The sequence below is a fragment of the Felis catus genome, chromosome B3 (assembly GCF_018350175.1).
Source record: "Felis catus isolate Fca126 chromosome B3, F.catus_Fca126_mat1.0, whole genome shotgun sequence".
NCBI classification, from domain to species: Eukaryota; Metazoa; Chordata; class Mammalia; order Carnivora; family Felidae; genus Felis; species Felis catus.
The window spans coordinates 70,238,085-70,261,002 of NC_058373.1; the positions used below are offsets into that span (position 1 = coordinate 70,238,085).

Here is a 22,918-nt window from a genome sequence, read left to right on the forward strand (position 1 = left end):
AAATGAATAAAAAGACAAACGTTTAATAAGTTCCTGAACACAAATTTTTATCCAGTCAAGGAAACTAGAGACAAGAGTAATGCATGAGAAATTCAAAAGAAATATTTGTAATCTATTAATTAAATTAAAGTGATATTAATATCTAATCACTTTTGCCAAATAGAACTTTCTATGATAATGAAAATGGTTTATACCTCCCTGTCTTGTCCCATTTGGTAGCCACTATTTACATATATCTATTAAACACCTGAAGGACACTAATATGAGTTAGTCTCCAATTTTATTTTATTTATTTTAATTCATTCAACTTAGAATTTAAACAGACATATAAGGGGTCCCTGGGTGGCTCAGTTGGTTACGTGTCTGATTCTTGATTTTAGCTCAAGTCATGATCTCGTGTTGGGCTCTACACTGTGCTGACAGTGGAGCCTGCTTGGAAGGAACTCGCTCCCTCTGCCGCTCCCCCACTCGCACTTTCTCTCTGTCTCAAAATGAATACAAAAACTTAAAAATAAACAGATATATATGTTACCAGCTACTGTATTGAACAGTGCAGAAGTACAGCATGCAAATCAACAAGAAAAGCTCAAAAACTTAAGTCGGCCAGAATCTTAAAAGAATAGCCATAGGAAAACTTGAATAGCTAATAGGTATGAGAGGGGTACCAAATTCACTGATAACCAAAAAAAAAAAAGCAAAAAGAAGGCAAATTAGAGCAACAAGATATTATTTTACATTTAAACAAAAATTTAGAAAGGCTAATTACAGTAATTTTTTTAGTGGGGACATGAGCAATGGGAATTCTTGCTGTGTAGCTGGCATTAGAGTCACCCTGGAAAGCAGTTTGTAATATTTAGTGAAATTATGTGGATAAATGCTTTATTATCCAGTTTTGCTTCTTCTGGGTGTTTATCTTAGAGAAATGCTTACACCTACATAGGGCTGTTGGACAAATATTAATCATGAAATCATTTATGGTAATAGGAAATCATAAGCAGTTTAGCTGTCCATCATTTGATGAGTAGGTAGTAACGAGAGTTTACTAGTGAATAATAACAATGCTTTGAAGTGATGAACTCTCTTTGTATTAAAACAATATGAATTGTATTCAGAGGAAAAGAAAATAGAACGGTATTTTTGTAAATTAATGCACATAGATTTATAAAATAAGGAAATTGTCATATTTAAAGGGAAATAAATATATTTAGAATGAGATAATTTCAGTGAAGAATTAATTTAGGAAGAAAAGATAAAAATAAATAGACTCTTATGTACAATAAACTGCGGCATTGTTTTTTATCTCGATGCTACATAAAGAATGCTATAGAAAAGGGAAAAACGACTGATAAATGACATCTGGTGTTCTAAATCTTTTCCTCTCTGCATGATATAAAGAAGCAATTAATTAATTAAGTCCTGTTATGAAGAAGAGTGTCTCTCAAATTTTGGTTACAATTTCCCTTAAAAATTACAAGGAAGAATGAGCTTATGTATTTGACAAGGTAAGTCAGTGACACCTGCAATCTAATCAGTCAGTCAAGCAGTGTTTATTAAGTAACTACCGTATGGCAGACATGCGCTAGGGATGTTCCAGTGAGTACGGTAGACATGGTCCTTGACTTCATGATTCCTTTATGTTCTATTGGGAAATATAGATAGATGTAAGCATTTGGTTAAATAATTTACAGTATGTCAGACACTAAAAAACAGCAATCTAGGCTGCTTTGGAGTCCTGCAACAGAGTTCTGCTCACGTTTGCAGGATTAGGGAAGGCTTCTCTCAGATGAAGTCGGAGCTCTCCCTGAAAATGAGTAGGTGTCAGTTTAGAGAAGATGGTGGTAGGTGAAAGAGCTTATAGTCCTTTTAAAACTGAGCTATCGTTAATGTATTTTAAACCTTTTCAGAAAATAGAAAGAGAAAGTTACACAATGAACAATTCTAAAACAAACCAAAACAGAAACAACTGGTAAAATAATTCTGATAAGATGAAAAGCAAAATAAAATCCATATTATTACAAACTGGAGCTTCAAGTACAAATTCAAGGACATGTTGATAATATTAAGTCAATCCAGTAGTGTAACAGATTAAATGAAGAAAGATACAATTATCTCAAAATGTGCATAAATTTTTCATAAATTCAACAATCATTTATGATTTTAAAAGATTGGAAATTAATAAAAGAGACATATCTTAATTTTAAAAAATATAGTCCATGATATTTTGTGAACAAACGCTGTAAATTCAGGGTTAAAAAAATGCCTTCCCTTCAGCATTGTGCTGATTGTTTTAGCCAAATTAAATCCAACCTACTAAAATATCACTAAATATATTATAAAATAAAATATAACAAAATGAAAAGATATGCTACACTGATGAACTAGAATAATAAAAATTACAAAGTTGTTAATTTTTTCTAAGTCTATAAATTCTGATTTCAATTGCTATTCTAAATTGTTTCTCTAGAATTTGGTAAGTTATCCTAAAATCATCTGAATGAGTTGATTGACAAGAACAGGGATATATTTAAAGTAGAGCATTTTGAGGGTGCAGATTCCCTATGACAAATAGCAACTATGTTTAAGATTGTGTAGTGTTTTCCTTGAGAAACAAAATGTCCATTGGAAGGGGTGACAGAGGCCAGGAATGGATGCCTGGATACTCGGCATATGGCAAGGGTAACAATCAGTAGGGAGAAACTATTTAGTAGCTGGTATTTGGATGATAATTTATATTCGTATAAAAATAAAGTAGATTCCTATCAGATACCAATATAAAATTTAACTTCCAGTTGGATTAAATAATTAAATGTGATGAGAAAAGTTTAAAATTATAAAAAAGAAAAGAATATTTTGGGCTATCAAATGTAAAGATGTATTACATAAAAGACAAAATCATAAACCTAAAGGAAAAGATAATTAAATGTAACAATTTTAAATTTTATAAATTTATAAACATCACAAAGTATTAATATCTGTAGGAGTGAAGATGCTTTCATTTCATGTAATTTGTTTGTGTGTGTGTGTGTGTGTGTGTGTGTGTGTGTATACATATATATATACACACACAGTATATACATATATATTCACTATATATATGTAGTGAAAAGGCAACCCATAGAATGGAAGAAAATATTTATAAATTATATACAATGTAACATGGTGTATCAACTATATTCAATTAAAAAATTAAAATAAAAAAGTTAATATCCACAATATATAAAGAACTTCTATAATTTAACAACAACAACAACAAACAAACAGTTTAATGGGCAAAGGATTTGAATACATATTTATCCAAAGAAAATACACAAATAGCCAACAAGTATTTGAAAAAATGCTCAACATCACTAATTATTAGAAGTACAAATCAAAACCACGCTGAGGTATTACTTCACACCTCTTAGGGTGGTCACTATCAAAATAAAAACAAGAAGACACCAGAAAATAACGAGTGCTGGCAAGGATGTGGAGATGTGGAAAAATTGGAACCTTCTGCACTGTTAGTAAGAAGGTAAATGGTGCAGCCACTCTAGAAAACTATGGGAAGTTTCTCAAAAAATTAAAAGTAGAAATACCATATTATACAACAATCTGGCTTCTAGGTATATATCTAAAAGAATTGAAAACAGGATCTTGAAGACATATTTGCACACCTGTGTTCATTGCAGCATTATTCCCAATAGCTTAGAGGAGGAAACAACTTAAATATCTATCAGTGGAGGAATGGATAGAGAAAATGTGGCGTATATACATAATGGCCTAGAATTCAGCTTTACAAAAGAAAAAAAAATCCTTACATGCTACAATATGGTTAACATTCGAAGATGTTATGGTAAGTGAAATAAGCCAAGCACAAAATGACAAATACTGCATGATCCACTTACATAAATCTCTAGTAGTCAAACTCTTGGACACAGAAGGTTGGAATGGTGTTTGCCAAGAGCTAGCAAGATGTGGAAAGGGGAGTTTTTGGTAAATGAGGATAGAGTTTTACTTTTGCAAGATGAAAAAGTTCTAGAAATCTGTTGCACAAAAAGGTACACATAGTAACGATACTTTACACTTAAAAATATATAAAATGTAAAAAAAAATTTAAATGTTGTATGATTTTTGTCACAATAAAAAAGAACCAGAGAAGCACATATTTAAACAGATAAATCATCAAAACATTAAACTGAGTAAAACAATACATTTTAGAATAATAACATTTATATAAATTCCATTTATATCAAGTTAAAAACACACAAAATGTTTTTATGCACAATGTATGAAATATGAGGGAAATGATTTTAAGAACATACAAAGGAATGATACTTGTGGAGTTGATGATAATGATGACCTTTGCTACAATAAAAGAACTGGGTGTAGATGGTTGCTTGGGGTCTTGATTATCTCTAATAAAATATTTTGGTAGTCAAAGAGAATCTAAAATGTGGCAAAATGTTAGAAATTTGATAAAACCACATGCTATATCAATGTCTACCCTTAATTCTATGATTGAAATAATTCATAAGAAATAAATACAAATATACCCAAAGAACCCAATGAACTTTAGGGACCTGGTTCCCTTAGGTTTTGAAAATAAAATTTTAGTCTAAAATATGGCATGCACACATGGCTCAAAATACTATTTTTAAAACACTCTTTAATCTATAATTAGTATATTGCACATATTGCTTAACAGGCAATGAAGAAAGAATTGGGTAAAAGCCTCTAAAAATGTTCCTGGGTGTTCAGAAGAGAGCAGAGCATTTGGATTTGATATCAAAGAGGCTATACAATGTCATTTTATTCTAATATCCATGAACCATAGATGAAACATTATAATTTAGTACACTTTATACAACTTGGAGAGCTTGCATACTTCCTGTTTTGTTGTAGTGTTATTTCCTGGAACATAAGGGGGCTTCTTCATTTTCCCTTGTCCATGGGGATTAACACAATATTAATGCTCTTACTGGATTCTTGAGAGATACATGAGAACAAATATGTGTATAAACATAAATGAAAGAATAAGGTAAAATGAGCTGTGTGTAACAAATATATCAGGTGGAATTTCTATTTTTTAAGAAAGAAATATGTGTTTCTTGTAAGTAGATGACAGATCTATCTTCATAGAAACTAGCCTGTTTGCCTTGTTAAAAAAAGTAATAATTCTTACACATATTAGGATCCACAAAAATCTGAGCTTATGTGTTTGTGCGTGTGTGCGTGTGTGTGTGTGTGTGTGTGTGTGTGTGTGTGTTTAAGAGTTTAGAAGAGTTGGGGGGTGCCTGGGTGGCTCAGTCGGTTGAGCCTCTGACTTTGGCTCAGGTCATGATCTCGCAGTTCGTGAGTTTGAGCCCTATGTCGGGCTCTGTGCTGACAGCTCAGAGCCTGGAGCCTGCTTAGGATTCTGTGTCTCACTCTCTCTACTCCTTCCCCGCTCATGCTCTGTCTCTCTCTGTCTCTCAAAGATGAATAAATGTTAAAGAGTTTAGAAGAGTTAGGATGAGCATGAGGTGTTGTATGGAAACCAATTTGACAATAAATTTCATGTTAAAAAAAAAACAGGGTAAAAAAAAAGACTTTAGAAGAGTTCATACAATCTTATGCACATTTAGTCAACTAGAGAATTTAGCTGAAAGAGCCCTAATTCTGAATTAAAAATAGATAAATAAATTCCTATTTAATTCCTCTTTATTTAATGAAATTTAGTCTTGGACATTTCTAGGTTTCCGACTATACTTGGTGAGCCAGTTTTTTTCTTTTTAATTCTTTATTACATTGAAAAATGATTAACCCTACCTGGATTGAATTTTAATTAAAACAATTATTCTTCCAAAAAATAAAACATGTTATAGAAATGTTATAATGGAACATTTGATATTTTTAATATACATTATGAATATTTTTTAAATCTACAAACAAAATGAATTAATATCAACTTTTTCTGAGATGTACTGTACATGAGTTTTGCATTGAAAAGCTTTATCATCATGATTGTGGCCTAGAAGATCTGTCTGGATCTGACATGTTGGGTCCTCAGCCTATTCATGGCTGCTTTCATCTCCTTATTTCTCAGAGTGTAAATAATGGGGTTCAGTAAAGGTGTAATAATTGAATAAAACACAGAAAGAAATTTATCCACTGAAAAGCTACTGAATGGCCAAGCATAAATGAAGATACATGGCCCAAAGAACAGAGTGACCACAGTAATGTGAGCGGACAGTGTGGACAGAGCCTTGGAGAGTCCACCAGAAGATCGACGTCGGACAGTTACCAGAATGACAGTGTAGGAAATGAGCAAGAGTATGAAGCAGATGAAAGACAACAGTCCACTGTCAGCAGTTACCAGCAACTCCAGAACATAGGTCTCAGTGCAGGCAAGTTTTAGCACTAGGGGAAGGTCACAAAAAATATCGTCCACTATATTGGGACCACAGAAGGGCAAGTTGATAGTAAAAACCATCTGGCTCATCGTATGCACAAAACCAACTGCCCAGGACAGCAGCACAGAGCCGGTGAGGACTCGGCGGTTCATGATGGATGTGTAGTGAAGAGGTTTGCATATTGCAATGTACCGATCAACAGCCATGACTATGAGAAGAGTCATCTCACTGCCCCCTAAAAAGTGGAGGAAGAACATCTGAGCCATACAGCCCCACAAGGAAATAGTTTTGTCCTCCTTGAGAAAATCTGTGACCATCTTAGGGGCTGTGATTGTAGAAATACACATATCCAGAAAGGAGAGATTTCCAAGGAGGAAGTACATTGGTGTGGAGTACAGATGTGAGTCAAAGGTTACGGTGACCACGATGAGAAAGTTTCCTGCCACAATAGCTGCATAGGCCAACAAAAATATGAAAAAAAAGAAAATTTCAAGTTCCCAAATGTTGGTGAGTCCTAACAAAACAAACTCTGATATCATTGAGCTATTCATTGTATCCATCTAGTCTATATAGGGGTTTTCAGAAAGTCATTAAAATGTAGAAAATCTGAAAAAAGTGATGATTTAAACTTTGATAGTTTTGAAGATATGAACATATAGAAAGTAGCATTTGATTCCTATAGAAAGAGAAAAGATGAACACTTCTGAAAAAATACATTCCATTTATTGATTCAAGCAACATTCACATTACCAAATCTATTTTCAGCCAGAAAAGCACCAAAGATAAGAAACTTATTGTAAAATTTTGTAAACAGTGTTTGCAGGTATAGAATGCATCTCCACGTTGATTTGTTGTTTCTATCATGAGCTTATGAGTTTATGAACCATGAGTTCAATGTGTCAATGAGTAAAAGAGCCAAATGACCATTAGTCAAATGATTTAATTCAAGTGGGTGGTAATACAGTTGTGTAACTTTGTGGTGATGGTGCTTAGTATTTGATCTTTTGCTTCTTTCCCCTTCCCTAATATAAAATATTCAGATATGTGCATGTGAGTTGATATATTTTTTTCAGCAACTTGCTTTAGGGTAATTTATTATATCAGTTATACTATATCATCACCCCTCCCTTTTATCTTAAAGAGGTATAGCATTGATTTCACTTATTCCTGAAGCTGTAATCTGGTTATGGATTATCATATGTTCTTATTGCCCCCCCTAAATTATAATAAAACAAGCTTCCTAGGAAGTTTCCAGGCAAGGCCTTAAATGTTTCTCAGTTTCCAGGTTTCTCTCTTTCTCCCTTCCTCCTTCCCTCCCTCCCTCCATTTTTTCCTTCCTTCCTCCCTCCCTTCCTTTTTCTTCCTTCCTTCCTTCCTTCCTTCCTTCCTTCCTTCCTTCCTTCCTTCCTTCCTTCCTTCCTTCCGTCTTCATTTCATCCTTCCCCTCCTCCTCCTCACATCAGTGTTGTCCTCCTCTTTCTCCTTCTTCTGAATAGTGTTGTGCATTCAGAACAAAACTTGTGTCCTCCACTGCTGAGCCTTTTCGCCTATTTTCCTGAATGTATTATTGCTGGGTTCTTGGCTGGAGTTTTTTTTTTTTTTCCTTGTCCCTTTATATTGTGTATATAGATGGTCTGTGAACAACCAACAAACCCTTTACAAGTAGTGTTTATGTTTCCTTGGCTCCTAAATGCTTATCATTATTGTACCCAGTGCTTTCCTCTGACACTGTTTTGCACTTGTGTGCAGACTGACTCAACTCTTATCTTGGCTCCTACATCCTTGACACTTGTACCCTGTATATGTATCCAGATTGGGCTGACACTGTTGGCTTACTTTTATCTACTTTTAGTTTTGATTTAGATCTTTTGGTCCTAGCATGTTTTTCTTTCTTCTTAAAAAAAAAAAACAACTATTAGTGATATACACCAAACACATAGGTGGAGGCTCATACATATACAAACAAAAAGTACGATACTTACAGCACATTCTAGTCCTGGAGCACCAAAACAGAGCATGCAAAACCTACTCTGAATTTCTTTTTTTTTCTTTTTTCTTTTGCTTAGTAGTTCAGGAAATATTCAGAAGTTTTTGTTTAGCCTAACTATCAGAATTAAAAAAAAGAAACTGAATCAAGAATAAAGATTTAAATTCTGCCCCTGGCCTCAACATTTACTAGAGATGTATACTCTTAACTTTTGAACATTGATTTATTTTTCCATAAAATGAAATAATACCTACTCTACTACCTCATAGAGTGTTATGAGACCCCAGGGTAACATATTTGGAATATATTTGTATATTTTATTAAACAACCATAGATCCTACATAGGTACAATCACATAATTCTGTCTGTAGCATTATCTCATTTTCTGATGATTTTAAGGATGCTCAAACCAGTAGGAACCACAGAAGAATCTTACCATGTAAGACTTGGTAAAGAAGACAGTGTCGAAGTATTTTTCTCTATAAATATAAATGATGTAATTACCTTAGTTGTCTTCATTATAAAGATTTAACACCATCATTGTTATTCCATTTCATGCAGTACTTGAGTCTGCATACTAGTTATGTATAGCTTCAAATTATGCATTTCTCAGTCTTATGGTACTAACAGGAGAAAATCTTGAGAATTATAAAAGCAATTTTGTAATATTTAATATGTAAAATTGGAAAATTAAAAGAAAAAATTGATATTTATTAATTTAGTTTTTTTAACAATTTGCAAGCCTCTTCATTAAATATATCCATCATATAGATGGATTCCATTCTGTTACGATAGATGTAATCATTCATTATGACAATTTATACACATGACCAAAGATAAAATATCTTTAAAATCTATATTTTTCTGCTCAGACACAGACAAAAATAAGATAGAGTATGAAAAAGAAAATAATTCTTCCTAACATAAGTCACAGTTAAACCTTAAGTGGAAAGTTTAAACTTTTGCATGGTCTGTATTATACAGACATGATGAGCTGAACAGGAATGAAAAATAGTTGGATAAAAGTGGATAGGGCCTGGTTTGGTTTCTCTGTAGCAGGAATTTGTCTGAGAATGGGATGCTTGACCTGTGACTGGAGAGCCTGGCTCTTTCTGTGCCTTTTTTTGTGACTAAAGTATGGAAACATACTGCACTCTTTTCCACTGAGGGCACTGGTCTGGGGAATAAAAGCTGTGGGATGCCCAATACTGAGTCTCTGTATTCAGTAACAACGTCTTTTCCATACATTTCCACAAATGCACTTAAACAATATATGTGGAAATGTGTAACTGGCAGTTCTTTTAATAAGAATAAAGGCTGTGCACTTTTTAGTGATCTTGAGGGTTTTTTTAAATGAATCATCTTATGAGAGAATTAAGCCATGCATAGATTATCTAACCCAAGGGGAATATTCACTTTTATAGGCAAAATTCAAATTCTGCCAAAATAGCCATTATAAATATTTTCCTGATTAAAAACTAAACTTTTACAATTAATAGAAAAAGACTTAACATTATAAATACACAAATGACTTTATTCTCATATATTGGTCAAGTTTGAAATATTAAAGTAACTTTTAAATGTAGTTAGGGGGCACTGGGTGGCTCAGTTAGGTTAAGTGAGAGACTCTTAATTTGAGCTCAGGTCATGATCTCATGGTTCTTGAGTTCGAGCCCTGGTGTTGGGGGTCTGTGCTGACAGCACAGATTCTGCTTTGGATTCTCTCTCTCTCTGTCCTTCTCTCTGCCCTTCCCCTGCTTGTACACACACTCATTCTCTCTCTCTCTCTCAATACACACACACACACACGCACACACACACACACGTTGGAAGAAGACCAGTGGATTTAGAAAAATAGAAGATAGTCCTTGGCTTGCACAATTACCAAAAACAAATATATTACCAGTACAGTTAGATAATTATATTGAATAGAAAGTTATATAACTTCAGTGAAGAAAATACTTGTAGACTTGAGGGAGAAGATTTTTTTTAAAAATACTGATTGAAATTAATCATTGCTCTCACCTAATGTTCACTAAGTGTTTTCTGTGTTGAAATACATACTGAATGTATGAAGGTAAGAACATATGTGAGTAAATTAATATGAAAAAAATAAGTCAATGTTTCCCATTTTATTATTTGAAATGTTGATAGATTACATTTTAGACTTATCACAAATGCTAAACTTAGCCAAGTAAGAATCCGATTTTTCCATTATTTTACAACATTCTAAATTCTTTTAGTTTTTTAAATCCCAAACATATTAAACTGACCCAAGTTTGTATTGCAAAAAATAAACTCGCACTGTAAAAATGACCCCTAAAATCAGGAATGTGAGTGCTATTTATCAGTCAGACTAGCTGTTCCTCTTACTGAAATTAGATACATTTGTGCAGTTGCTAGTTGACCCAAATTATCTTTTACTGTTGCCCTCATTATCAGATAATATGGTTATCATTCAGTTCTAAGTTTCTGTAAAATTCAGTTCTGAGTTTTTCTTTTATTAAAGTGTGCAACTGCAGTTTGGTGTTAGCACTGCTATCTAAACCTACCAGTTCTAGCTGAGGAGTGGTCTCTTTAAAGACGTGCAGACACAGTGAGATCCTGAATATATATCTTTTTTACACCATGAATATATATGACCATCATTTGCAGTTTTTTTTTTTAAAAAGGACAAGAATCATATACATAAGGTATAGGCTTGTGATCAACTCCCAAAGGGAATTATTAAAATAAATATGCTAGGGTTCCCTAGAGTTCAGAGCAAGGACCTCTTCTCACATTATTTAAGTGGATTGTGTATTCATGAAGTATATCAGCCATGTGAACTTTCTCTAGTAAGTGCTTCGTACTAACTCAGGTGTTTTGGTTGGGGCAGGATGAGCACATTGATAGAAAATTGATCTATTATAGATTATAGTCTTGAGGAAATAATAATTCTTTTAATTTGATTTCCTCAATCTGAATATTTGTGATTAATTTGGTAATTGAATGTATTTATTCAAGTAAAGTTAAAATATTACCCACACTGAACAAAGCATATAAGGAAATTCACAGGTATAGGCCAATTCTTAGCAGAGAAAAATCTCCTTTTAACATGTAAAGGGAGAGAGAGAAAAAGAGAGCAGAAAGAGCTTGAATGAGCAAGCTGGGGAGGCTTTCACCATGGTAATCGATAAAGGAATAATGGTAATCAATAAATGATTGGTTAGTGGAGTTTTGCAATCAACCATTCTAAAGATAGAGAATTTTGCTAGCTCTTTATAATTATATAGAACTACATGGTAACTCAAAAGTATTAAAAAAGATCTGTAGCAACACCTTTACAAAACAATGTAATTAAGCAAATAAAATTCTTAAAGCTATCAGTGTAACAATATGATTGCAGATGAGTTCATATGGTACAGAAATTTTTCTGAATACTCTTAAATATAACTCTTCCATGCTTGTCCAATTAAAAGCCTCTTGAAAAGATTACAAGAAAGCGAGGGTAACAAATATATGATATGTGTGGTGCCACATTAATTTCCAAAGGCCACAACAGACATTGTTAATAAATTTTTCACACTTTTTGATTGAAACCAAGAATTTGTTTTTTAATTTAGTTCCTTATACAGCCACAGCGATTAGAATTGCCATGAAAAATAAACTTTTTAAGAATATTTATGGTGAGTAAGTGTGTGTCACAGTTCAGTGTGGCATTTGAGATGCTTCAAGAAGAAGACTCTTAAATATAGAAATCAAAAGATAATATTAGAACAGTATTATGTGCTCTGACCTAATTGTCCAAACCAGTTGGTAAGGATGGCATGCATAGAATTTTTCAGAATAAATCTGAACTGTTAGAAGCACACAATCTGGAGCCAAACTAAAGTAGGACAAATATATTTTAAAAGGATGAAGAAGGGGATAAACAGGAAAAATATCTAAGTTTGATATGCAAAGTACATTGTAAAGCTTTTGCACTGCAAAGAAAACCATCAACAGTACAGAAAGTTATCGTACTGGCTGGGGGAAGGTTTTTGCAAGTAATATATCCAATAAGGGGTTAATACCCAAAATATGTAAAGAATTCATACAACTGAACACACAAAAAGGAAAAAATCTGACAAAAATGGGCAGAGGACCTGAACAGACATTTTCCAAAGAAGCCATATAGATGGTCAACAGGCTCATGCAAAAGTGCCCAACATGACTAATCATCAGGGAAATGCAAATCAAAACCACAATGACATAATACCTTAAACTTGTCAGAATGGCTAGAATCAAAAAGACAAGACATAACGATTGTTGGTGAGGATGTGGAGAAAAAGGAACCTTGTGCACCTACCTCTGTTGGTGGGATGTAATGTGCAGGCACTGTGGAAAACATTATGGAGATTTCTCTAAAAATTAAAAATGGAATTACCATGTTATCTAGTAATTCCACTGTTGGATATTTAACCAAAGAAAATGAAAACGCTAATTTGAAACGATTTATGCACCCCCTACATTTATTGTAGCATTATTTATAATATCCAAGATATGGAAGCAACCAAAGTGTCCGTTACTAGATGAATGGATAAGGAAGATATTATACGTGTGCATGCACACACACACACACACACACACACAGAGACAGAGAGAGAGAGAGAGAGGAATATTACTCAGCCATAAAAAAGGATGGAGTCTTGCCATTTGCAACAACATAATGATCTACAGGATGTTAAGTGAAATAAGTCAGAGAAAGACAAATGCCATATGATTTCACTCATATGTGGAATCTAAAAGTAAATGAGTTAAAAAAAAACAACAAAAACCAGAATTCGACATATAAATACAGTGAACAAACTAATGCTTGCCAGAGGTGAGGCAGGTAGGGGGATGGTTATGGTAAGTGGGAGATACAGGTTGCCTGTTATGGAAAGAACAAGTCACAGGAATAAAAGGCACAGTATAAGAAATACAGTCAATGAAATTACAATACTGTTTTATGGTGACAGACGGAGCTACACTTGTGTTGAGCATAGCATAATGTAAAAGTTTGTCAAAACCCAATGTTGTACACCTTAAAGTAATGTAATATGTGTGTCAATTATACTCAAAGAAAAATTTTCAAACAAAAATATTTTTATTTTATTTTATCAAAAACTCAAATAAAAATATTATTTTTCTAAACTGAGACATTTAGGGGCACCTGGGTGGCTCAGTCGGTTAAACATCTGACTTTGGCTCGGGTCATGATCTCATGGTTTGTGGGTTCGAGCCCCATGTCGGGCTCTGTGCTGACAGCTCCGAGCCTGGAGCCTGCTTCAGATTCTGTCTCCCCCTCTCTCTGCCCCTCCCCCCATTGTGCTCTGTCTCTCTCTCTCAAAAATAAATAAATATTTAAAACAATTTTTAAACTGAGACATTTAAAAATGTTTAAAAAGACTTCAAAAAAGATGTCCCCAAGATGTTCAAATACTTTTAGGTTTTCTATTTGCCTTTGGAAGTCTTTACAGTTTCCACATACTCATTGTTTGTGTTTATTTAAGAAATTCAGGTTTACTATCTGAAACAGCCCAAAAACTATTCCCTCTGCTTTCACTTTTGATGCATTATATTCTCCACTTATGAGGACTGAGGTATATACCAAACTGTAATAAATATGGCATCCCCTCCTTCCCTTTCTCAAAACACTTCGATGGCTTTACATTGGCAATAAAAAGGAATCCATTAGGCCTGAAAACTCTGGTCTCTTCCCTTCTATAGTATCTCAGCACAGGGGTGCCTGGGTGGCTCCATGGCTTAAGCATCCAACTTCAGCTTATGATCTCATAGCTCGTGAGTTTGAGGCCTCTGTCAGGCTCTTTGCTAACAGCTCAGAGCCTGGAGCCTGCTTCAGATTTTGTGTCTCCATCTCTCTCTGTTCCTTCCCCCCTCACACACACACTCTCTTTCTCTCTCAAAAATAAATAAACATTAAAATTTTTAAAAAAAAATCTCGGCATAGATCTTTTCCCTTTCATTCATCCGTCTCCTTCACAAGGTTTACTTTTAATACTTACAAACTCTTTCTCACTTCACAATGTCTATGTACACTGGCCTTTTCCTGGAATATTCTTTTCCTTGCACAAATGTCTAATTCTAGGGCTTTCTTAATGTGTTGGTATAAACATCTCTCCTTAAAGTGATCTTCTGAGACAACCACTCCTAACATAGATCTCTCGCTTTGGTATTCTCTCCAGAGCAGGGACCAGGTCTGTGTCTATAACCCCAACCATATATCTGTATTGCTTTGGACAGTGCTTGGTACCTAGAAATATTTTTTTATTGTTTCATAAATGACTGAATTCAGTTGAAAAATCATTGTGTACATGTTTTCTGGTACAGCAAGCTGCACTAAGCAGTTCATGGTTTTAATCTGTAATATTTGTGTTGATATCGATTCTTAGAAAACTATTTGAGTACACAAAGGTATGTTGGAAACATTTATTTTTAGGCATATTTTTTTACATTCTACTAAAGATGATTAGCATATTGAGGCTATATAGTGAGAAAGTACTCTTATCCCCATTCAAATCACAATGCCTCTGTGAAGACTCCATATGGTTAACAAATATTGATGGATGTTTTCACACCTATGAAGTTACTTAATATAACTTTAGAAATAAAAATTGATAATAAACACCATATAGTGTGCTCTCTTACTAAATTTACCCATTTTTACATACTGGGCCATTAAAACTATAAAATTTTTGTAAGAAGACATATGATTGGATATTTTAAGCAGTCATCAGGGTCGTTTCCCTGACTTCTAAGGAAAGAAAGTACAAGGAAGTAATGAATGCACACTAATTTATGTATTAAATTACTGCTATGAACATTTCCATTAGATTTTTAATAAAACTGACCTTAATATTCCACGAATTTTGAGAGAGGAAATTGAAAGTCTTTAAATTTTTAATTTTGATTGTTCTGATAAATATTAAATTTGATATTTAATATCAAAACCCCAATAGCAGAGAACACAAAACAGTCAGCTGTTATAAACGTTCTTTAGGAAGTGAGCCAAGAGCCAATATGCTGGCTGCTGAGTCTCTTAATGGCTGCTTTCATTTCTTGATTCCTCAGAGTATAAATAATTGGATTAAGGAGAGGGGTGATTATAGAGTAAAACACAGAAAGAAACTTATCTACAGAGTAACTCTTGAACGGGAAAACATAGATGAAGATAGCAGGACCAAAGAAGAGAGTGACCACAGTGATGTGAGCAGACAGTGTGGACACTGCCTTAGAGGATGCACTGGAGGAGTGCTGCCAGATGGTGACCAGCATGACAATGTAGGATATGAGCAGGAGAATGAAGCAGATCAGGGACAGGAGTCCACTATTTGCAATCACCAAGAGCTCTAGGATATAGGTCTCAGTGCAGGCAAGCTTGATGACCAGGGGAAGGTCACAGAAAATGCTGTCCACAACATTTGGACCACAGAAGGGTAAACCTACCGTGAAAACCATCTGGCTTGTGGTATGGATGGACCCAATTGCCCATGAGAGCAGCAGAAACCCGATGAGCACCCTGTGATTCATGATGGTCTGATACTGCAAGGGCTTGCATATGGCAACATACCTGTCTATGGCCATAGCTATCAGAAGAGACATCTCTCCACCCCCAAAGAAGTGCATAAAAAACATCTGAGCCATGCAGCCCCACAAGGAGATGGTCTTGCGTTTTCTAAGGAGGTCTGCAATCATTTTGGGAGTTGCAGCAGAAGAAAGACATAAATCAAAAAATGACAAATTTGCCAGAAAGAAATACATGGGGGAGTGAAGATGCGTATCAACTATCACGGAGATCACAATGAGGAGGTTTCCTACTATGATGGCTACATAGACAAGGAAGAAGACTGCAAAAAAGAATATTTGAATTTCTCGAGAAGTGGAAAGTCCCAGCAAGATGAACTCAGACACACTTGATCTGTTGTTGGGGACATCCATTCATCCTTTCGTATGAGTTTATCAGAGGTTTCCTAGAAGAGGGAAAAACACACAGAATGTCATAGGGACTGACAAGTACATAAACTTGATCTTTACTCACATACTGTCTCTTATCCAGGCAAACAACCCTGTTGCTACTATGACTATTTCTTTCGTATTTTACAGGAGATATTTCACTGGACCACATAGTATAGAAACTGGAGGGAATGGAGAAAACTAAATAAAATGGGTGTATTGGTTGGTAGGGGCAAGGTCAGTTGGACATGAGAGAAAACCTCTCCCTTCTTGTTCAGCTGCAGATCAGACTGTGTGTGAGCATTTAATTTATTAGAATGATATAAAGGAATTTTGGAAGGCAAAAGCAAGATAAATTTTATCTCTTGCAGGAAGTGCATTTACTGACATTTTTTGTGACATTCCAGTATGCAGTAAAAAGTTTGCCATATTAAATATTGCTGAAATCACATAAAGTGCATTATGCTTCTTGAAAAGAACTAATTATAGATCATAAACATATATATTGTTGTTAGAAGATTGAATGTGGAGACAGTTATATCATTAACTGAGATCAAACCCAATTACTGAGGAAAGATTAAGGTTTTTAGACTTGAATGACCCAGATTGACTCTCAAAACTACAGATGCTCATCTAAATATTGCCTAATTCTTCATTTCATATGATCAGACATAAAGTGTCCCATCTGTGCATTCTTATCCAGTTGTTGGAAAATTGGATCAAATAACCATTTTTATGTAATATTTTTTTAATCTTTGTTTATTTTTGAGAGAGAGCGTGTGACCAGGGGAGGGGACACAGAATCCAAAGCTAGCTCTAGGCTCTGAGCTGTCAGAACAGAGCCCGATGCAGAGCTTGAACTCACAAGCCGTGAGATCATGACCTGAACCAAAGTCAGATGCTTAACCGACTGAGCCACCCAGGCAACCCTCTGATATTTGTTAAGTCATATGTTATAACATATCTGAGTGTATAGAAATACCTAAATCACTAGTAGTAGGACTAGTGAAGTTTTCCTTTGTAGTCTTGTTCCTCTTTCCTCCATTAGTGAGGGATAAAGAGTACGGTGAATCATTTATCTTTGTAAACATGACCTAACAAAACTTAAAATGTGATATATTCTTTGAAGAGAGTACTGTCTTGGATTACTTAGCCTACTTGAACTTGTACTTCCTAACAATTATTTTCTTTAAAGTTTCTTTAACTTTTACCTTTGTCAAAGATGGAAAAAAGTCATAGATATTATGTTGCTTGCTGACTGAAGTGGATTCAGCCAAGCTAAATGAACTTTTAAAAAATACACACAAGTAAAAAGAATAGGTCAGTGCTCAATCAATTTAAATTCACCTACTTAAGACCTTCCTTGTTTTGCTGATTTTAGCTCTATTTTTCAAGTCTTATTCCAGGCATGTTGTTGATCTCGAGTCTTTTCCTTGCTTTTATGAGAGCCTAGACCCTGGGCTAATGCAGATTGTCAGAAAAGAAAATAGAATATATGTGATTTGGGGAGTATATTTAACCTTTTAGTTACACAGTTCAAATTTTTAAAAATATAGTATATCTAGATAACCATAATAAACATTTAATCATATTCTCTAGTCTATGCATGGTTACTATCACTAACACACACAGTTCTTGTAAATGGCCCATAATCTTCCATTTTTGACACCATCATTCAGAATAGCATAAAAATTTCTTCTTTCACAAGGTAATAAAACAAAAATGGACATCTTAGTTCTCATTCACAGATGTGAATCTATATTTCTTATTTGTGCTTTGCAATCATCTGTAAGACAATGATCTTATCTAAACTATAGTCCTTGGACCTTCCGTATTTCTCTGAAGTATGAAGTAAGTGCAGCTTTAGGTACACAAGGGTCTGGCAAAGACAGAGTTCTAGACAAGATGCTATTTCTAATTTTTTCTGGCTTATTAAGTGTTTAACTACTTGGTCATTTCCAGACTGTTACCATAGGAAAGTTGCATTTTCTCATATGCTTTTCTAGCAATTTCTAACAAGTATAATGATACCATCAATATTTTATGAGTGGTGACATTCTGTTATTTTCAAAGTCATTAATCGAGCGTTTTATCCTTGCATTTTTAAAAACAACAAAGGAACTTTCTCTATATTTCTGCTATAACTGAAAGAATAAATTCATTCAACCTGATATGTGTAACCAAAAAATTTGAACATACCTAGATTTCTCTTCTCTAAGAATAATTTATTTGGCCTGGATTGCTGGATCATAATCTTACTTTCCAGTAATTATTGGTATAGTATTTTCTGATTTTTGTATTTTTTTTCAATTGTAACAAGATCAGGTTGGTTCCAGTTTAATTTTCCCCTTTCACTCCTCCCCTCAGTTATCATTTTTGGCATATGTATGTATCATTTATGGACACATTTAATGTTACTAATGAAAATAATGCGATCAGTGTGGCATATTGGTAGAGTAGCATGTCAGGATTATGTAACCTACCAGTATGCACTTGGACCTCAGAAGTAACATCAGTATGAAATGGATGCTTAATCTTCATCATTCAGTGACTTTATTTTCTTCTCTGGACTTCAAAAGACAGCAGTATATAAGTGTATCCCTTGGTAGGAGGCACAAAAGAGAGAACTCATTTGATTGTTTTAGATTCCTCAGAGACTGGCAGTAAAATAGTAATTGGGATTATTAAAAAAGACTTTTGACATTACAGAAATGAGATGCATTTTTCATCTATAAAATTGAAAATATTTTAAAGGCAACAATCCATGACTCAGGTGGTAGTGGAGATATAGGAATAAAGTTGAATTATGAGAATTTTGCATGATGTTCATTATTTTGCTGTAGTTTGCTTTCTCCAAAAAGCATTGATAAATGTGATATTTAGGAAAAATATAAATATTCTAGATTATTTAAATTCTACATTTTATTAAGGCTGAGATTTTCACATTTAAACTTGAATCTCTCTGGACTTTTGAGAAATAATGTGAAATGATTTTTCATCATTGCAATTAAATAATACTTCATTCCACTAAGAATTTGTTATGCTTTCTTTATAACCTTTTTAAATTTCCTGATAGATCAGACTCTTCTTCAGGTGCACCCATTTGCTGTTTTGTTTCCCTGATAATTTTTGAGGAGGTACTATATATTTTATTACTCATTAGTTTATAGTATATTTAATGTATGGAAAGGCAAGTCTGATCTCATTGGTTTTTTAATTCAGAGTGATCTTGACTATTTTCATAACTTTTTATTCTAAATTAAATTGGTTTATTTTCTAAGTTTAAATAAATTCCACTGATATTTTGATTTCACAGTACTAAACAATATGAAAGGTAGAAAAAAGAAACAGAATTACAGAATTGAGTCTTTCTTCCAGAAGGATTCTATGTCACTGTAAATGTCTACCTACTTGTATGACACAACAAAAATTTCCCATGTTGATCATCAACACATTTTGGGGGGGGGGGGTAGTAACACGTGTTTTGTTAAATGTAAGTTTGCATATTTCCTACTTTGATGCCCTACTTAATATGATCTTTTCCTTAAACATAATTGATTTTATTGCTATTGTTTCCATTTTTTTACATATTTACATGGTACATGGTTTCTTTTTTTTAAATATGAAATTTATTGTCAAATTGGATTCCCTACAACACCCAGTGCTCATCCCAACAGGTGCCCTCCTCAATGCCCATCACGCACCCTTCCCTCCCACTCCCCATCAACCCTCAGTTTATTCTCAGTTTTTAAGAATCTCTTATGGTTTGGGTCTCTCCCTCTCTAACTTTTTTTCCCCTTCCCCGTCCCCATGGTCTTCTGTTAAGTTTCTTAGGATCCACATAAGAGTGGTACATGGCTTCTTGTGGAAAGTTCTTTTGTAATTTTTTTCCCCAGTTCATTGTCTTCTTTGTTTTAGGTTACTGGTAAAAGGATCAACAAACATTAATAACATTTTTTCTAATACATTTCTTGTGCCATATTCCATTAACTAGAATTTTAGAGTAACTTGTTAGTTTCTCAAACATGACACTTCCATCTTTCTTGAAAATTAAAGCTCATTTTCTTGGAATCAGGTGTCTGTGCACTTCCATGATGTTTCCAGCACTGGCCACAAGGCTGCATCTCACTAACCTGCGCACATTTAGCAATGTGTCCAGCCCATGTATGCAGTCTGGTGAGTAGATTTCTCCCATCCTTCATTAGTAACAGATGCCTGAATTCATTAAGCGACACTGTGCTACCTTCCTTACAAGTAGAAGTGGCAAAGATGTAAGTAAGTGGTAAGATGTAGGTAAACAGTATTATCACGCAGCTACTTGGTGAAAATTTATTGTAAGGGCTCACTCCTGAGAGAGTTATGCCCTTTGTCTCCCAACTTTACATTTTCTCAAGTCTAATTAGAAATGTGTTAGTTTTTATACTATCATTTAGTAATGTAAATATAGTTAAAACGCTGTCAGTTAGACAATATACATATATAAAACAGAAGGATGTTAAGTAATTACTCAAGTGACAAAATATCTGAGTTGTTAACAGTAAATGTTCAGGGAAACCAAAGATGATCATCAGCAGGAACCTACAACCAAAACTAAGCTGGAGGGGCAAGAGAAGACGCAGTCTTACCGCATGTAGCCCAAGAGTGTGATCATGTATTCATTTTCTTCTTCTTGCTTAACACATTTCCATAAACACAGGGACTTCTTCCAACACAAATTTATTATTTAACAGTCATGTAGGTCCAAAATCCAACATTGGTCTTACTAGGATACAATCAAGTTGTTGGTAGGACAATATTCCCTACTGGAGGCCTTGAGGGAGAAACCATTCCCAGACTCATACTGGCTATGGGCCAAATTTAGTTCCACATTGTTGTACAATAACATCTCCATTTCTTTGCTGATTTTTAGTCAGGGGTTATTCTCACCTTCTAGACTTTGCCTATATTCCTTGGTCATGTCTTCTTCCTCTTCAGAGCCAGAAACAGTGAACCAAAGCTTCCTCAAGTCTCATCCTTCCTGGCTTCTTTTTTCTTTGGATTCATGAAGAGTTCAATGCTTTTAAATATTCATGCATTACATTGAGGCCATCCAGACTATCCAGGATAATCTCCCCATCTCAAGGTTTATAACCAATCATATCTTTAAAGTTCTATTTGCCATATTAGTTAACATATTCACACGTTTCCATGATTAGGGTGTGGACTTCTTTAGGAGACAGTTATTCTGTGTATAGCGTCTTGTATACAAAGGTGGGAAATGTACTGGCCAATTTCACTAGGCGAACTAGAGTCACAGAAGTGTTGCTGAGTTCCAGAGTGAGCCATAGAACTACTGCAGACATTTGGGCTAAGGCAGTGTGTGTGTGTGTGTGTGTGTGTGTGTGTGTGTGTGTGTATTCTTTATTCTCCTTTCCTCCCACTCTTTATTAATCTAACATTGATACCCAATTGTAACCATCTGGAGGTCAATTGACTTAGTGTGCTGGAAAAGTCTTCTTCATGGATTAGGGCTTGCAGTAATACAGAGCAAATTTGTAGAAATGAAAAGAATGGATTGGAAGGAAAATGGGTCTGTAATGGCACACATCCTTTTCTTATTCATTCTGTAGGGAATATTAATATGGCATGTGGAATTTTTACAAATATGTTGTGACAAACTTATTTTATTTTTTTCAATATATGAAGTTTATTGTCAAATTGGTTTCCATACAACACCCAGTGCTCATCCCAAAAGGTGCCCTCCTCAATACTCATCACCCACCCTCCTCTCCCTCCCACCCCCCATCAACCCTCAGTTTGTTCTCAGTTTTTAATTGTCTCTTATGCTTCGGTTCTCTTCCACTCTAACCTCTTTGTTTTTCCTTCCCCTCCCCCATGGGTTTCTGTTAAGTTTCTCAGGATCCACAAAGAGTGAAACCATATGGTATCTGTCTTTCTCTGTATGGCTTATTTCACTTAGCATCACACTCTCCAGTTCATCCACGTTGCTACAAAGGACCAGAGTTCATTCTTTCTCATTGCCACGTAGTACACCATTGTGTATATAAACCACAATTTCTTTATCCATTCATCGGTTGACGGATATTTAGGCTCTTTCCATAATTTGGCTATTGTTGGGAGTGCTGCTATAAACATTGGGGTACAAGTGCCCCTATGCATCAGTACTCCTGTATCCCTTGGGTAAATTCCTAGCAGTGCTACTGCTGGGTCATAGGATAGGTCTATTTTTAATTTTCTGAGGACCTCCACACTGTTTTCCAGAGTTGCTGCACCAATTTGCATTCCCACCAACAGTGCAAGAGGGTAACCGTTTCTCCACATCCTCTCCAGCATCTATAGTCTCCTGATTTGTTCATTTTGTCCACTCTGACTGGCGTGAGGTGTTATCTGAGTGTGGTTTTGATTTGTATTTCCCTGATAAGGAGCGACGTTGCGCATCGTTTCATGTGCCTGTTGGCCATCTGGATGTCTTCTTTAGAGAAGTGTCTATTCATGTTTTCTGCCCATTTCTTCAATGGGTTATTTGTTTTTTGGGTGTGGAGTTTGGCAAGCTCTTTATAGATTTTGGATACTAGCCCTTTGT

The 22,918-nt window shown here is 34.7% G+C and overlaps 2 protein-coding genes across 2 annotated transcripts; both read right to left on the minus strand.

The window, feature by feature from the left end:
- Positions 1-5,989: 5,989 nt before the first annotated feature.
- On the minus strand, positions 5,990-6,931 carry LOC101094425 (olfactory receptor 4L1-like). The gene has a single exon (XM_006932682.4). It carries the CDS (start codon positions 6,929-6,931, stop codon positions 5,990-5,992), a length of 942 nt encoding a protein of 313 aa, XP_006932744.4.
- An 8,447-nt stretch (positions 6,932-15,378) lies between these two features.
- On the minus strand, positions 15,379-16,341 carry LOC101094677 (olfactory receptor 4K13-like). The gene has a single exon (XM_003987360.3). The coding sequence runs from the start codon at positions 16,318-16,320 to the stop codon at positions 15,379-15,381; it is 942 nt and encodes a 313-aa protein (XP_003987409.2). The 5' UTR covers positions 16,321-16,341.
- Between the last annotated feature and the right edge of the window lie 6,577 nt (positions 16,342-22,918).